This window comes from Microcaecilia unicolor, chromosome 4 (assembly GCF_901765095.1).
Source record: "Microcaecilia unicolor chromosome 4, aMicUni1.1, whole genome shotgun sequence".
Classification (NCBI taxonomy): Eukaryota; Metazoa; Chordata; class Amphibia; order Gymnophiona; family Siphonopidae; genus Microcaecilia; species Microcaecilia unicolor.
This window is the reverse complement of record NC_044034.1, coordinates 259,365,231-259,383,506: the sequence shown is the minus strand read 5'-3', so window position 1 is coordinate 259,383,506 and position 18,276 is coordinate 259,365,231. Positions and strand designations below refer to the sequence as shown.

At 40.7% G+C, this 18,276-nt stretch overlaps 1 protein-coding gene across 2 annotated transcripts in view; it reads left to right on the top strand.

Annotated features, from left to right (window-relative positions):
* Positions 1 to 18,276, top strand: part of FHL2 (four and a half LIM domains 2) — a 143,819-nt gene that overhangs the window by 82,693 nt on the left and 42,850 nt on the right. For both annotated transcript variants that reach the window (XM_030201459.1, XM_030201458.1), the window contains exon 2: positions 12,191 to 12,370. In XM_030201459.1, the coding sequence (XP_030057319.1) occupies positions 12,215 to 12,370 (156 nt within the window). In that variant the 5' untranslated portion in view covers positions 12,191 to 12,214. The remainder of the gene's footprint in view (positions 1 to 12,190; positions 12,371 to 18,276) is intronic.

Below are 18,276 nucleotides of genomic sequence, written 5' to 3'. Positions count from 1 at the left end.
GGAAATTGCATTGTGCCTATCGTCCCCAGAGTTCAGGGCAGGTTGAGCGGGCAAACAGAACCTTGAAAAATAGCCTAGCAAAGATTTGTCAGGAAACCCAATTGAAATGGCCACAGGCACTGCCACTAGCCCTCTTCCGCCTCCGATGCACTCCAACTAAAGGAACAGCCCTTTCTCCCTTTGAAATTGTGTATGGGAAGCCCCCAGCCATTTTACAGGGAATTAAGGGAGACATAGGGATTTTAGGGTCTGCCCAGGTGCAGGAGCAGGTAGCCCTCCTGGGTAAGATAATTTCTGAGCTTCAGTCTTATGTGAGAGAAATAAACCCTGTCCCCTTCCAGGCTCAGGTACATTCCTTCCTGCCAGGGGATAGAGTTTGGGTGAAAGACTGGAAGCTCCAGCCTTTGGGGCCCCGGTGGAAAGGACCTTTTACTGTTTTGCTTTCTACCCCTGCAGCTGTGAAGGTCGCAGGGATTACTCCATGGGTCCATTGGTCTCGAATTAAGTCTGCTGACCAGACTGAGCCCAGCACGGATCAGACGGAGCCTAAACAGTGGAGAGCAGAAAGTGATCCAGCGGAGCCATTGAAGTTGCGCTTGACCCGAACCAAAGAATCTACTAGCTGAAAAGAAGGGTCAACTGCATACTGCAGGAGCGGCTGAACTTCGGCTTCATACTGAGACTCTTTCTTGCCTGATTCTGGCTTTCTTGGAATTTGAAAGCTTGATCCTTATCAGTTGAGGGTCTATCCCAACTGGTATAAGAACTCAAAGACTGAGAACACTATATGAGAGTAATCTGTGATTAGCACAGACTGTTGAAATATTACTGCTTAATTAGTTTGCTGTATTTGTTTTAGATTAGGAAGAAAGAAAATGTTATTCCTAGTTAGGACCACTATAATCTCCAGAGTCTGAGTTGTGAGACTTATCTCTGCATAAGCTGATTTTAGTCTCAAAGGGGGGAATGAGGCAGTGAGCAAAAGAAATTGAATAATTCTGAGAAATCATATGAAGGGTTAATTTTGTTTAAAGGTGCTCAGACATTATTTTAAATTCTCAGTTCTGCTAGCAAGTGAAGGCATGTTATCTGGTTTAGGTTATTTACGTTGCCGGGCTGGGTTAGAAAGGTCAGAGACAGGAATTTCTTTCAACCTTGTGAGTGATGGATTGCTAAGCAAACACATGTATTCTATTATGAGCCGGTATATAGCAGGCTGTTTGTTTAGGATTAGTTTAAAATGCTTAGAAGAAATACTGTTTAGAGAGAGGCAATAGATTAGTATTTACAAGTTTTTGATATTTAGAATATGTCTTATAAGAAATACTGATTCTGTGTAGTTAAATGTAGAATACCTTTTTAAATCTAATGTTACTCTCTGCTGTATTTGCAAGGACTGCAGTGAAGAGGTCAAACATGTGTTTTGACTTATCTGCAGTTCTGGCTGGTTCAATGTATAAGCTGATAGGTGAACGAGGTCAGGGCTAGTTAGCTCTCTTCTCCTTGATTAATTATAAGCTAAGTGTAGGACTGGCCTCCTGAAAGAAATAACAGACCATAGCCGTATGCTATTAAATAAGATTAGCCTTTGACCCCTTTAATGAATGCCAGAGTCCAGTAAGCAATTTAAGCTATAGATGAGAAATCAATCATGATGAGAAGATAAGAGTCCTAGTGCCATATTGTTTGGCTTGAGGGGCCCCAGGTTAGAGGTCAGTTTGAGGAATACCAAACCTATGTAACTGATATTTCAAAAGTAATGATTGGTTGAGGCAAGGTGACCAATCTATTCCTTAACCAATTGGGAGTAAAGGGGGCTAGGCTAGGCTGGATAGAACAGTATTTAAGTGGGAGAAGAAGCAGTTTATGTCAGAAGGAGCTCAGAAGAAAGAGAAGGACAGAAGGAACAGATAGAAGAAGGAGAAGACACAGAGAGCTGAGACAGAAGCCACATGACACAAAAAGAGCTGAGAGGAAGAGAAGAGAGCTAGAACTGATGTCCTGCTTTGTTTGCTGGCAAATAAAGAAGATTACTCTCTCATTCTGGTGTGTGCTGTCTGACTCCTGAAGTATCACAAATTCCTATCTCAATTCCTGCAACAATATCGTTCTGTAGGTGTGGTCTCCAGAATTGCACACAGTACTCTAAATGAGGCCTCACCAAAAACTTATACAAGGGCACTATCACCTGTTTTTTTTCCTGCTGGTCATCCCTCTTCTTATGCACCTGAGCATCCTTCTGGCTTTGACCATCTAGCAAACAGAGTATAGTGTACTTTTCTACTATTTATATTCCAGAATCAGGAGTAACACAACACACTATTTTATCTCCCACTTTATTTAATATTTTTCTGTGTCCACTGCTCACCCTACTACAATCAATTGACTTCATCTTATTTGTCTGTGCGGATGACATCCAGCTCCTTTGTGCTTTAGATCACCATAATACCTGTGAACTCTCAGTGATTAATAATAAACTTCAATTAATAACAAATTGGCTCAATGATAATCATCTTGTTTTCAACCCAGACAAATCTGAGGTGCTCCTCTTCACCAATCACACAGTAAACATTTCAGCCAACCCATTCATTTGTGTGTCTAGTTCCACAATCAACTTCCACCTTTATTCCAGGTATCATATTGGACACAGATCTTACCTATCGACCACAGATAGGACAGGTAGTTCGCCATACATTCTATAGGCTTCGTCTGATTAGATCAATTAAACCTCTTTTGGAGTCCTCAGCACTAAACATCCTTATTCATTCACTTGTAATTTCCCAACTAGATTACTGTAATTCACACTACAAGAGTAGTAGGATTAAAGATATGAGAAGACTTCAATTAGTTCAGAAATCAGCCCTCTGTCCTATCAACAGAGTAGGCAAATTTGACCATATATTCCCCGCTTAAAATCGGCCCACTGGCTTCCATAACCCACAGGATCACTTATAAAATACTCCTTATAGTATTTAAAACTTTAGCTTCAGGTGAACCCATGAATCTTTCTTGCCATCTTTTACAGTATCTTTCCCCATGTACCCTCAGATCACTTACTCAAAACCTGCTTTCAGTACTTAGTTACAAAGAATTAGTTCACGAACACACTAGAGCGTCTATCTTTTCCATACAAGGCCTGCATCTCTGGAACCTACTACCTCTAAAACTTGAGATTACAAACATCTCAATCTCAATTTAAAAAAGACCTTAAGACTTTTTTGTTCAGTGATGCTTTTTGCTAATCCTCTCTTGCATTCTTGAAAGCCACCTAGGGCACTTCCCCTGGGAAGACATGAGAATTTACCTACTGTTTGTCTCAAACCCATCTCTCAAAATAATGGAGTTCTACCCCCTTTCCCTCAATTTCAATTTTGTGTTTACATTCACTTATTTTGTTTTTGTTAATTTTTATATTAAATATTGTAAACCGCCTAGATGGCATGTCTGTATGCCAGTATAGTAAATAATAATAAACTTGGAAACTTAGAAACTTGCTGCAGAAGACCTGAGTTCAATTCCCAGGCTAGACATCCATTCCCCAAGCTAGCCAGGGCTGAGAATATTTTCATAGCCCCAGTGTGATGGAGTCTCTGACTAAGCTCAGAGATCCACCTAAGCAAGGTTCCTGACAGACAGAACTGTACTTGGAGACCCCTGGCCCAAGTATCATCACTATGCTTGCTAGGCTGAGTTGGGATGAATATTTAAAAACAGGGGTTTGACCCCATGGGTAGTAGCAAAAGAAGGCTCAAGGTGCTAAAACCCAGTAGAGACCAGTTCTGATGGAACTGGAAGGTCAAATGGGCTGGAGGAAACTGGTAGCTCAACCCCCCCCCCCCCCCCCCCCCAAAAAAAAAAAAAAAAAAAAAAAAACCCCAAACATTTTGCAGCAGTGTCCATTGATCAATGGAAAGCAAATGCATGAGGATTTACTGTGGCTTTGTGAGATTTACAATGACTGGAAATAATTTCTTTTTCCCATAACATAACAGTGGTTGACCACATAAATGCTTCTCATTCTTTTCATTATCTGAATGACTTTTTGTTGAGGAGGACCATAAGCATACTACGATAGTCTGGAAGTTAGCTGTTTTTATCTCTAACTTTCAAAGCCACAGAGATTGTTGTAAGTTTTTTATTTTATTATGTATGTGATTCTGTAAGTTGCCTAGATTTGTAGATAGGCAGGCTATAAATTTTTTTTAAATAAATAACTAAATAGATATATGGGTAAAAAGGATGTGTGTATAGACTCTATATATGTACTTTTACCCAGAGAGGACAGAGGTTGTCCAGGAGCCAAGGCTGGGGAGGGGGTTGCACTTACACAATTCCACAGGAAAATTCAAGTGTATGTGCATAGTTCTTCATGGAAAAACTACACACAGGGGTAAATGTGCATGTAGTTTTCAAATTTCGGTAAAGTCCACATGTTGAAAAGTCTGCATTATAAAATTACTCCCTTATTTAGAAGAACAGGGCAGACTCTTGATGACTGATTCTCATCTGTTTCGAAGATTTAGGTTTTAAAAAAATTATTTATTTATTAACTGTTCAACAAATCAAGGACAAAAGCCCTTTAAGGAAATGCCAATTACACTGTGTGTGCTGAACATAAACAAAGAAAAAACAATTCCAAGAAAAAAAAAGTTAAACAGTGTCCTTGTTACAGCCCACAACCATGAGAAGGAAGGCAGGACATCAAAGGAACGTTAAGAAGAATGGAAAAACTAGAGAAAAAGGATAATATATCAGCTTGATATTACATCTTGTTCTAACATATTCTCACCCAGCCCCTATCCCTCTCTAACTACATTGGTCAGTGAAATCAGCTGGAGTTTCCCTATTACTAAAAAACAATTATTTAGTGGTATTGGGACATTAAAAAAACATATTACCTTGGTATACCACATTCTAAAACAGGGAAAATATAACACAAAGGATCCCCCTATGAAGAGTGCTGTCTGGCGCAGCTCAAGGAAATATTTCCATCTCGACTGAAGCTCTTCCAGGATATTGGGCAATATAAAAATCTGCCAACTCAAGAAGCTAGCATTCTTATATTGGATGTAAAGAAAGGAGATCAAGATAGTGCTTTTGGTCAACATTTCTTCCTCAGAACCCTCCAGTCAATCCATCTTCACAGATGCACTACTTCCATCTCCTCTTCCCTCTTTAGCCAAAGCTCTTAACTGGTGGGTGAAAAACCTTTGTACTGGGAGGTATGCACAAATATCTATCCAAGGATACTCCTATGCCCTTAACTTTGTCCTTTCAAAGAACTTCAAAGCTATTTTCTTGACTTGGAACTGTCCCTCTCATTCGCTAATAGGTCACCTACATTGAAGCACCTTTTGTGCACTAAGATTTATAGAATACTGCCAGTGAGTGTATACTTATGCACATAAATGGCAGTTATGCTCCTAAGCACTGTTCTATGATTACATGCATAAATGCCATAGTGTATAATTGTAAGGGAGCATTAACAAGGGAGGGGCAATGCACAGTGGGTCCACAAGTAGTCTCGTGCATGCTGCTAGTGTTGTGCTGAAGGGCTTTGCTACATCTTTCAGACTGTGAGTGCCAGATTCTCAGCACTTCTTTATTTGTACTATACCCCTGAGGCAGCCTATGAGTGGAAGAAACATGGACCACGATGGGTGATATTTTAATAAAAATATTGATATTGAGACTACTTTTGGACCTGCTGTGTGTTGTATCTGTTTTTGGTGCCGATCTGGAAAGCCTCTCTATTTGTGTAATTAATAGGGGAGGGGCATGAGCGGGACATAGGCTTGGTCAATATTTATGTGCATGTAGGTCTATAAAATGGCACCTAGAGGTAGGTGCCGCTTAAGTGTGTCAAAAGTGTCATTAATTGACAGGTAGGTGCCTATGTTCACTCGGCACTCTTCTATTAGTGTAGTGTCTAATCACCCTAACTACAAGGGGGGAAATACCCATAAGTGGAGCATGGACTTGTCTCCCAGGTACATGCATAGTATAAACCACTCATGTCACTTGTTGCACCAAGGTGTGCCAATGCACTCCTGTCATTGATATGGTGTAAGAGGGTGTGCCTAAATATGAGTGCGCCAATGCCAATTTACACAAGTATTCTATAACAGAAGCTTGGCACCAAGAAGCAATTATAAAATTGGCGCAAGGAACATTGGGGTGATGGTGTCTGAGGATCTTAAAGTAACAAAACAGTGTGACAAGGCGGTGGTCATGACCAGAAGGATGTTAGTCTGCAACGAGAGAGGTGTAACCAGCAGAAGAAAGGAGGTGTTGATGCCCCTGTACAAATCATTTGTGAGGCCCCACCTGGAATATTATGTTCAGTTTTGGAGGCCGTAGCTTGCTAAGGATGTAAAAAGACTAGAAGCGATCCAGAGGAAGGTGACAAAAATGGTATGGGGTTTGTGCCAAAAGACATATGAGAAGAGACTGGAAGACCTGAATATGTATATCCTAGAGGATACTACTTAATAGAAATATTAAGTAGTAATAGAAATGTTAAGTAGTAGTAGGATAGAAGGGACAGAGGAGATATGATACAGACGAAGGTATTAACATAGAAACAAATCTTTTCCAGAGAAGGGGAAATGGTAAATCTAAAGGACATGAATTGAGATTGTAGGGTGGTAGACTTAGGAGTAATGTCAGGAAATTATTTTTCACAGAGAGGGTGGTCAAAGCCTGGAATGCCCTCCTGAGGGAGGTGGTAGAGACAAAAATGGTGACAGAATTCAAAATGGCATGGGATGAACATAGAGGATCTCTAATTAGAAAATGGATAGTATTAAAATAAAACGAAACTTAAATGGCTGCATGTGAGTAACTGTGTCGAGTGATGCTTAGATGGTGATTCTGGCTGTGATGAACTTGAGCTGATGCCGGGCAGACTTGTACGGTCTATGTCCTATATATGGCAATCCGGTTCAGGATGGCCTGGAAAGGGCTTTAACAGCAACTTCAGTGGCTGGGATCTGAGGACAGTGCTGAGCAGATTTTTACAGTCTACGTCCTGCAAATGATAAGACAGATAGGCTTCGACAGCAACTCCAGTAGCTGGCCGGGCGGACTTCTATGGTCTATGTCCCAGAAACACCAAAGAAAGACCATGATCAAGTATTTTACATCACAATCATTGTTGATTTAATCATGAATTGATAATGAGCGTGTCAGTTGGGCAGACTGGATGAAGCATCAATGTCTTTATCTGCTGTCATTTACTATATTACTATGTAGTATTGGGGTGCCTAGAGTGAAGCACCAATTTATAGAATTGCCACCTATGCATATATACCATATTAAGGCACTAACATTTACACAAGTCCTTGAGCTGTCATAAATGTTTGCGCCTACATTTAGGTGTGTCTTTGGCAGGTTACGCTAGTTAAGGGCACTAACTCGTATAAGTATCCTTATGGAATAGGCACACTACCTGTATTATTATTGTGCCTAAATGGTGACACCCCATTATAGAATTACCTTCAGTGAGTCTGCCCTTTCAGAAAATATAGTCCTTTCTCCGTGTACATCCCCTCATCTGCTTGTGGCTCACGTACAGCTGTATATTTAGCCTTGTTCAGCCACTGCCTCTTCTCTCCTTATAATCTTCTCCCCTTTTCATTCTTGCTTCTGTTTGTCCCAGCTATGCCTCTCTCGCCTTTGTCTCTACTCTCTACGCTTCCCTCCACTGTCATACGTAAGTGCTTGGCCTGGAATATGCCCCCCTCAGCTATAGGTTCCACACTTTTGGAACCTGCTGTGCTCCCTTTTCCCTCACTTATTTTTATCCCTTTTTGATCTTCATCTTTAATGCTTTTTTCTCTTCTAGCACGTCCCTCCCCTCTCACCTTACTGTCTTTTCCATCTTCTTCTCCACAGGAGGAGTTACTCGGGATGTGCACTGGAAAACCAAATTCCGTTTGTTTTCAGATTTATGTCTCTCCCCTATTTTTGGACTGTTAAGGTTCGATTTACACATTCATGTTAATAAAAAAATGTTTAACATGCGTTATTGTGTACAAATTGGCTTTACATGTGTTAATTTGTAGGCCAATGCACATTAAATCAAATGCACATTCCTAGGATTTACCAATAGGAAGAGAAAGAGGCTACAGTCAGTGCAAAATGTGGCTGCTAAACTGATCTTCTCCACATCCAGGTTTGAAAGAGTCACTCCACTGTATATAGCATTGTATTGACTTCCTGTTGAAGCAAGAGGGATTTTCAAACCCTGTGCAATGACCTATCTAACACTACATGGCAATGCATCTGAATATCTAAGTCAATGGTTATTGCTACCTAAATTTCAGAATAGGAGACTGGCAGGTAATCTCTTAGATCTGTCATTCCCTTCCCCCAAAAAACATCAGGTTCAAGTCCATACACGCACAGACATTACCCTATCTACTAGCAAAGTATTGATAAAAACTACCAATTCAGATAAGAACCATAAATCATTATGAAGTATTCTGCAAACTTCTGAAAGCCTTCTTACTCAAGAAATTTGTGACACAAATCAGTTCACACTGATTCACCAGACAGCTTCCAATGACCATACTCTATATTAAATGCTATAGGTTTTCTGGATAAATGTATCTACTTAGGAATATTAGCAACTAATAAGAAATATTAGCAACTAATAAGAAATAGAGTAAAGTAATGTAAAATAGGGAAGTACCAATGGGCAGCCTCTCCAGTAGGTTTGCTACTCTGCTGTTACCTCATCAGCTGAGGCATGACATCATTATGTTGGGGGAGGGGGCAGCCAGTTGTCCACTTGCCTAAGAGCAGCCAAGCATATCAGTCTGCTATTTCACCTCTCTCGTCTGACTTAATTTTCTTTTATCCTATTTATGCCATTCCCATTTTCCTCATATGCCATTCCTGTTTACCCCTCCCCCAGATTTTTGCTCCCACACACACACCCATTCTTCACTTTGTGAAGATGAGGCTTCCGCTCCCACTCTCCAGCAGGCCTCACTGGCCTGTGGCCTCTGAACAGGACTCCAAACAGTCTCTTCCTAGCATCCTGAGCAATCCAACCTCAAGCTCCTGGGCCCCTTTCTCAATCAGGGAGAGCTGGTTCTCAGTATGCAAATTGTATGCAGATTAGCATGTTATCCTTTCACGCTCAGGGTGACCTGGTTCTCCAGGGGCAAAATTAAACAGGTCTCACCAACAGCATATTCAGGCAATTCTTTATTCCAGCCCCTGGGCACAGTTCTTCTAGTTTAAATACTTTATACATTTACATATCTTCATACTGAGCCTCCCCACACAGATTCCTGGGCTCAGCATTAACCTCAATACTTTGGGGACTTCTAACCCCAGGCTTTGCAGCCTGCTTCTCAGTACTAGGACACACAGCCCTACTTCTTCTTTGGACACCCAGTCCTTCCTTCCTTGGACACCCAGTCCTTTCTTTCTTTAGACTTACAGTCCTTTCTTTGAACACACAGTTCCTCAAAGTACTGAGGCTACACAGTCCAACACTAATGCTTTAGGGACTTCTTACCCCAGCCTGTTTTTCTTCCTTGAGCACACTGTCCACCACAAGTCCATAGGGTTTAGCCAGTTCTTTCCAGGGGGATTCTCTTTCTCCAGCTACCAGCTCTCTTCTTTTCCTTTCACATCTCAGGTGGGGTATAAAGTGGTTAATTAGCTACACAGGACCCAGCCCATAACCTCCTACACCTGTGGACCTCCCAGGGCTCTCCCCAGTCCTAGCGACCTCCACCTATTCTCCTAGCGCCCTCTAGTGGCCTGCCCCGGCTAGGACAGCCTCTTATTTATCACAACTTTCTATTTGTCCTACCTTACCACATGCACTTGGTCCCACTCTTCACTTGCTTTCCTTTTCCCCTTACTTGACCAACATAAATTCACTGCTTTCACTCTTCTGTCTCTCTCTTTCTCCCCACCTTCTTTAGTTTTCTCCTGTAGTTGACACATACAGTAGTCTCACCACTTTTTGTCACTCAGACTTACTATCCTATTGCTTGTTTTCCCTTTCCCCTGAATTAATCTGTCTTCCTTTTGCCATGACCAGTACTTGCATCCAGCTTTTAAGGACCGCTGATGCATAGACACTCTTTTTCTTGAAATTCTTAACCTGAAATTTACCTCTAAATGCCATATAATATGCTCCAATGCCACCATTATTTGATCTCCTACAATCAAAAATACAAAAGTGGTTAATATTCTAATTTAACTTTGAAACTGATTTTTAGTAGGATTACTTCTTGTCATGATGCCACTGTCTACCTGCTTGTAAAAGTATTTCATATATTTTTCTGATTGTTTCTTGTTTTGTGTGTGTGTGTAAGCTTATGGAATATACTATAGTAGAGTGAAAGCAGGAGGGACCAACCCATTTTCTAAGGTGCACTTCCACAGAACTGACCTTATATGGTCCAGCCAGCATTCTGAGTGTGTCCAGGTGAAATAGGAGTAAGATTGTGATCAGTTTTCCAAAGGAAATGGAAGGAACAGCAGTGCATCCTCTCTTTCTGCCTATTGAGGAGGTGTGGTATAGACTGCAGCCCGTTGGTCTGGTCCCAGTTCTTCCCAAAGAGAAGGACAAAGGTGCAAAAGAAGGAGGAAGATGATCTTAGATTCTGAGCCCCAGATGCACAAAGCCTAACCAGCCAGTAATGTGGTTTTTATACCAGTTGTAGCCGGTTTAGCAAGCAAGGAGTAAAACGGGACATGCACAAAAGGGTTCTCTGAGCTCTTTTTCTATCACGGTAGCAGCTAACCAAAACGGAATGGCAAGCTACTATAATGAGTTAATTACTATACAAATGTGCATGCAAGGTGATGCACAACTGTTTCCGACCTGATGCACAGAAGCAGTCCCTAGCTTTACTGAGGAAAACTTAATGGGTGGTCAGGAGCTGTCGGTACTGCATATGACAGCCAAAACAGTAGAGAGAAGGGGTGGGGGGGTTTTGTGTTATATTCGTGCAGATTTTGTTTCTCCTCTTAAAGGGCTATTAAAATAGACATCACAATGCAGACGGTACATTTTAGTCAGCACTTTTTAAATTGATTGCCTACTTTCCTTTTGAAATGAGCTGTTCTAGCATGAGCGAAAACCCAGGGGTGGGAAGCAGCTGAAAGTTTCGGGATCTGCCGCCGCGGTCCCCCCAGGAGACTGCAGCGCATACTATTGCTCCGTTTCATCCGGTGCCAGGTTCTAGTCTACCCATAAGCTCAAAGTAGCTGTGCCTCTGCAATCCTCCATGCCATCAATCTTCTTCTGCCTCCGTCGCTACATTCCCCAAATCATCTGGCCGAGCACCACAATCAGCAAGTTCAGGCTCCCGGCATCACAGTTTTTGAAAAGGAAAAAAAAAAAAGCTATGCCGACTTTGTTTGAGAGCTGTCTGTAGCATGCACAGAGTAGCCACGCTTTGCGATGGGCTGCTCTGTTCATGCTTAACTGGCCGACTGGCTTCCCCCATATTGCATGCAAATGAGCTGGGTTGCAAAAGCAATGAGCAGCTCATCTGCATGCGATTCTCTTTGGGAATCCATCTGTATTTCCAAATCGGTAATTTTTACTGATTTGAAAATAAGGATGGGTTCTTAACAGGGATCTTAGTGCATGCATCCGGGCCTGAGTCCCTGTTGCAGTGGAAACAGAATTTTCAGGATTCTAAAGCTGTATTTTCAAAGACGTTGAGAAGAAGAGGAGAAAGGATGAAACTATGAGACTGGGTAACAATCCAGATCCTCTGGATCCCATGCTTTCCACCTTAAAAAAACACATATATCTGGATTTTACAATGGAGAGGATCCAGTTTTTACCTGTGTACTAGGCTGAAAAATGGAAGACAGTTGGACTTGAAGGAGGAGAGAAAAAATATATTGAAAGGACAGGAGTTCAGAGCAGAGAGAGAGGGGAAGTAGAACCAGAGACAGGGAATATGATGATTAGAAAAATAAAATCACCAGACAACAAAGGTAAGAAAAATAAGTTTATTTTTAGTTTAGTAATTGAAACATGTCAGTTCTGAGAATGTACTTCTGCTGTCTATATTTTGCACTGTACAGAAAGAAATGTGAGGGAGGACGCTTTATGCAATTAATCATGCGATTAAAAATGTTAATCAACGCACAGCCCTACTTTCTGCAAAAGAGAACATGTTAACCTTGTTTTCAATGACAGGTTAGGGGAACCTCGTGCGCCAAGATGACGGAGCGTTTTGACTGTCATAACTGCAAGGAATCGCTGTTTGGCCAGAAGTACATCCTTCGAGAGGAGGACCCCTACTGTGTGAAATGCTATGAGAGCCTATACTCCAACACATGTGAGGAATGCAAGAAGCCGATTGGAAGCGATGCCAAGGTAGGCCAGAGTCAACAATTTTCTCAAATAATAGAGAACATTTTCTGTCATTATCCAACAAGCAACAACTACAAGACAGATGTTGATGTGTATATTTATTAAAATGTGATTTACCTCCAGGATTTAGCAGAATATAGCTGTTTACATTCCAGAAAAGACCTAAGAGAGTCACACCAGAAAACATACATATAAAGTTTTACATTCTGTTTTATTCTTGTGATTTATAGACCGCACTAATCTCATCAGTAGATTCGAGGTGGATAACAAACCATAGACATCTAACCACATACAGAAATTGACAACAATAGTAGATTACAATTTAAACAATTGCATCAAAATAATTAAAATAGTGTGGTGAAGTCTGTATATGACACCAAAAAATTGGCACTGAAAAAAGCACTATTCTATAAACCATGCTTAAAGTTAGGCCTGGGAATCGTGCCTAATTTTAGGCGTAGCCATTTGCAACTAAAATGTGGTGCAAATCTCTGCACCTAAATTAGGTGTGTATCCCCATTATTCTAGAACTACCTGCATAAATTTTAGGAATGCCCTGTTCCACCCATGACCCTTCCATTTCCATAATGCCTTTTTGAACGCTCACGTAAAATTTAGGCATGGATCCCACACCTAAATTTAGGTGAATATATTTTAATTAAATCTAGTTAATGCCAATAATTGCTTATTAACAAGCCAATTGACACTAATTAGCTCGTTGTTCAATTAAATTGCACGCTTAGATTGCAACAGTAAGAACAAATGATCCATTAAGACAAAAGTGGATGATAAATCAAATTGCATGAGAATGGCTTTCTGCACTTTGCTTATCAAGGATCTTATATCTAAGACCAAAGAAACTAATAGGTCTCTGTACTAAACCAGCTCTGAAACCTAGATTAAGAGGAATAGAAAATATCATGTTGCATTAGGTAATCTGTCAGTTTTGTTATAATGGCCTCAGAGCTGTTAGAAACAATTGAGATAATATTTAACCATCTCTCTGACCTCATGTGCAACTTTCTTCAAATCAGTCACCTTACATTCTAATTCGTCCTACTTTCTTACCCATCTATATGTTACAACTTTGCTTTACCCTTCACTACCATTTATAATGTTCTATTACGTATTGTGTTGACATTGCAAGTAGTACACCATGCCGTAGTTAGTTGAATATTTTTCCTGCTGTAATTACCTACTACTCATGTTTGATCTATACATGATACTGTACACCGCCTTGAGTGAATTCCTTCAAAAAGGCGGTAAATAAATCCTAATAAATACATAAATTAGTGTATTAGCTATTGGCCAGTAGTTGATTGAAGAACAGGAAATCAATTTTTTGTCCTTTGGTAAAGGTGTCAACAAAATTTCTCCTAATAAACTAAGGAACAATCTCAAAGAAAATAAAGATGCTCATTTTCAAAGCAGATGGACATCATAAAATGCCTTTAAACAACAGCCATCTGATAAAAACATCCAAATCCTGATTTTGGAAAGTCGGATTTTGAACCTTTCAAACTGCAGTTCATCCAAATAGCAAGGTAGGCGTGTTTTGGGTGGGACTAGGGAGGACCCAAAAGAAGGATGTTTAACAGGGATTTTCAAATGGGAAAGAAATGTCCATGTCTAAAAAGTAGGACTATTTTTTTTATCTAGAACTGTTTCAGTTACGTCCAAGATACAAAACGTTGCCATAATTGAGCAGGTGACCACTGGATGGATTAAGGCACGACCCCTCCTTAATCCCCCATTAGTTGCTGTCCTCCTCCCTCTCCCCTGAAAATTAAACTGGAAAAGACAACCAGGCCCTATGTCAGCTACAGGTATTACAACCATTCTGAATTAAGCAGTAAGCAGGTCAGAGGAGTAGCCTAGTGGTTAGTGCAGTAGACTGTGAACCAAGGGATCCATGTTTAAGAGCCATGTCAACTCTTTTTTTTTTTTTTTTGTATAATTCTGAGCCTTTGAGAAACAGAAAAATATCTACCATACCTATATATATATTATTGTACCTGAATGTACACCACTTCAGTAGCCTTCAGGGTTGCAGCTCTGACTTACATATTTAAGTACAGTAGGTGTTTTTTCTGTTTCTGGAAGGCTCAGAATTATACCCCCCAAAATTAAAAGTTGATCCTGAGACTCTTGATTTATAGTCCACTGCATTAACCACTAGGCTACTCATCGAACCTACTTACCACCACCGCCTTCGAGATGGTTATAATACCTGCAGCTGACATAGAGCCTGGTTTTCCTTTACTACTACTACTATTACTTATCATTTCTGTAGTGCTACTAGACGAACACAGCGCTGTACACTTGAACATGAAGAGACAGTCCCTGCTTGAAAGAGCTTATAATCTAATCAGGACAGACAAACAGGCCAAATAAGGGATAAGGGAATTACTAAAGTGGGAATGATAAAACATACATGGGGTACTGTACAAGTGAATAGGGGTTAGGAGTTAAAAGCAGTTCTACTTTCAGGGGAGAGGGAAGGGGAGAGCAACCACTGGGGGATTAAGGAAGGAGTCATCCCTTTAGTGGTCAGCTGCTCAGCTGCTCAATCAGAGCACCTTTTTGTAACTTGGACATGACTGATAGGTCTAGATAAAATGCCCTTCTTTTTTGGACATGGACGTCTCTTCCCATTCGAAATTCTCTCTTGGATGTCCTGCTTTGGGCCTTCGTAGTCTCACTCAAAATACGCCTACAATACGCACCCTTGTTATTTGGATGAACTAAAGTGTGAAATGTCAAATCCTGACTTTCCAAGATCAGGATTTGGACATTTTTTAGGAATTTTAAGAAGTCCATCTGCTTTTAAAATGAGCACCATTGATAATAGCAGAGGATTATCTAGTAGAGTTTGTTACCAAGTTTCTGTTAGAAAAACTAATCTTAGTTGGTTGTCTCCTACTAAATCATACAGTATTAAGGACTTACTGCACACAAATCTTACACTGATGCTGTAACAAGGAACGGGGATAAAGGAAATAAGTTTGTTTTCATTTCAAGTGGTTAATTGGTCTCAACAAGTTTTTATTACATCTGTTGATAGAAACTTTAAACCTATGATGTTTAACTGGCCTGTTTCCTGTTATTACCTCAATAAATCTCATCATACCAGTTGCACAATTCACCAAAGATCAGCTGGAGCATACATTTTTCATTTAGGCTGTGTCTCAGTTGTTGAATTGTTAACTTCATCCTACCTAAACACAGTCCACATAGACAATACATCACCCAGTGCATTTTCTATTTTCTATTCTATCCAAAAAGAAATTTTAAAAAGTTACCAGTCAAATACCATATATGTTCTTATATGATTAGAAGTGCTTGCACAGAGATGGGGGAGGGGTCATTGGTCGTAGATTTGATATACTTTTTGTAGTATAACCAAATTGGTTTACATATCATGTATACAAATAATTTTTCTGTCCTTAGTGGGCTCACAATCTACCTGGGGCAGTGAAGGGTTAAGTGACATGCCCAAAGTGTCAAGGAGCTGCAGTGGCAATTAATCCCCATTCCCCAGGTTCTCAGTCCACTGTACTAACCATTAGGCTATTCCTCCACATTATGACTGTGGAGCAGTGCCTCAGGAGATGCTGCGAGTTTAACTGCAATGCAGGTGGCATCACTGTGATGCAGCTCAGGATCGCCTCAGGCTCCACCTAATTCTCACCATTGTGCAGCCCTGGATACCTAGTTTGATGGTATGAGCTGAGTGGGTGGAGTCTCCAGGGATCCCAAGTATGGTAAGTATCTGTAAGCTCTTGCCTCAAGAGATGCTGCATATTTAACAGCAAAGACAAGTGACATCACAGAGGCCCTATCTATGATCAAGTTAATCTACCCAGTCCTAATACTTTGGGCCTCTTTTACCAAGCTGTGACAAAAGGGGGCTTGCTTTGGCGTTGGCACGTTTTTTATGTGCAACGAGGCCTCCTTTTACCGCAGCAGGTAAAAGGCAGGTCTTGCTTTTCTGTAGGAAATGGCCACGTGGCAAGTAAAGCACTTGCCACGTGGCCATTTTGTGGGGTAGCCCTTACCGCCACCCACTGAGGTGGCAGTAAGGGATCCTGAGCTAACCCAGTGGTAACCGGGCAGTGATTATGCCAGGTACACACCAGCGCTACAAAAATAAATATATATTTTTGTAGCACTGGATATGATGGCACACTGGGGGTGGGAAGTGCCACTAGGCTGCTGCGGTAACATGGCGGTACTTCCTTTTTAGCTTTGTAAAAGGGGCCCTTTCTGAGGTAGGGTTTTGAAGCATTAGTAAATCCCCATCCCCCCATTCAGGAATTTAGTCAGTTCTTCCTTTGATTTTAGAACATCATTTTAATCCAGACTCGGATCATAGTTCACTAAACCTCACCCCATAGAAAATACCCAGAATGTGAGAACATATACAAGGATCACAATATTTTCTACCCTTTCTAGTGTGCTGCTTGCATGTAGCTTTTATTCATTTTTAACACCTGCTGTTCTTGGAAATGTACTATAACCTATAATCACATCTTTTTTTAATTATGAGGCCAGCATTCAAAAGATTAGTTTTATCAAAGTGCTGAATATCAGAACTGTCCAGCTAAACTTTACCAGATGACTCTGGGCATCAGGAAGAACTGTCCTAAATATATAACTACATATCTTTCCTGGTTAACTTTATATGGACATATTCAGCAGTAACATTTGTCAAGGTATCCATACACAGAAGTCAAGTTCCAAAACCTGATGATAATAAATATATGAAGGAGAATTGGCAGATTGCCAGGGTCAGCATTCAGTGTTGTTAGTCTGTACTATATTATCTGGTTTCTCTATTTCCATTTCCCTAATTGCAAAGGCATAAAATACAAGGCGCTGCACGCATCAACCTTTTCTTACATAAGCACGCAACTCTGGAATATACTACCGCGCAACTTGAAAACAATCCACGAACTAATCAACTTCCGCAAATTACTGAAGACTCATCTCTTTGAGAAAATTTACTGTAAGGATCAATACACATGAAGTCCACACTCACTGTTCCAGAAATACACCAATACATTCTTTTCTGAACTCTCATTCCCCGTAATTTTATCACACTTAAACCTTCACTCACAAAAAATGTTATACCGAATGTTCATTTGCTAAGGTTCTATTACCCTATTAATTTCCCATTGTCTCTCTCCATTGTTCCTTTGTTCTCTTCCTTGTCCTATTCCCTAACGATACCTTGACTCTGCTTCGCTTAAATTCTCACAATGTAATCCATAACTGAATTGTAACAAATTGTATTTCCATTATTTACAATGTGTTGTAAGCCACACTGAGCCCGCAAATAGGTGGGAACATGTGGGATACAAATGCAATAAAATAAATAAATAAATAAAAATACAAACCTTTACTACAATCAACCTCTGGAGACCAGTTTGTTTGGTTTGGCCTACATCCCTTCCCTACTCCTTCTGTTGCTCAGATTTTTTGTAGGGAATCACTCCTTGTTTTGTTTGGTGCAAGATAAATCCTCCCCCCCCCCCCCCCCCACCACCCCGAATTGAAAAGTTGACTGGTCCGTATGGTCCTTCCTACCACACCTAATGAGAGCTCACTTGTACATCACTTGACTGCTCTGTAAGCATTTGGCTCCTGGAAGCCAGCTAGAAAGTGGTTTCTCTTGGACAAATAGCATTTGTATGCGCCTTAAAATAAATAGGTTTATTCAAGAATTCATCCCAGGTAGCTGGCTCAATGTTTCAGTCACAATGCTGTGCAGAATGATGTGGAGGATCTGGATTCTGTTTCTGCTTCAGAACTTTGGGCTAGCTGGGGTCTGATTATAGCTCCTAAGGAGAGGCAGTCCTAATCACTGCTCAACAGCAACACCTAAAGGGCAAATGTAGAGCTGGTGA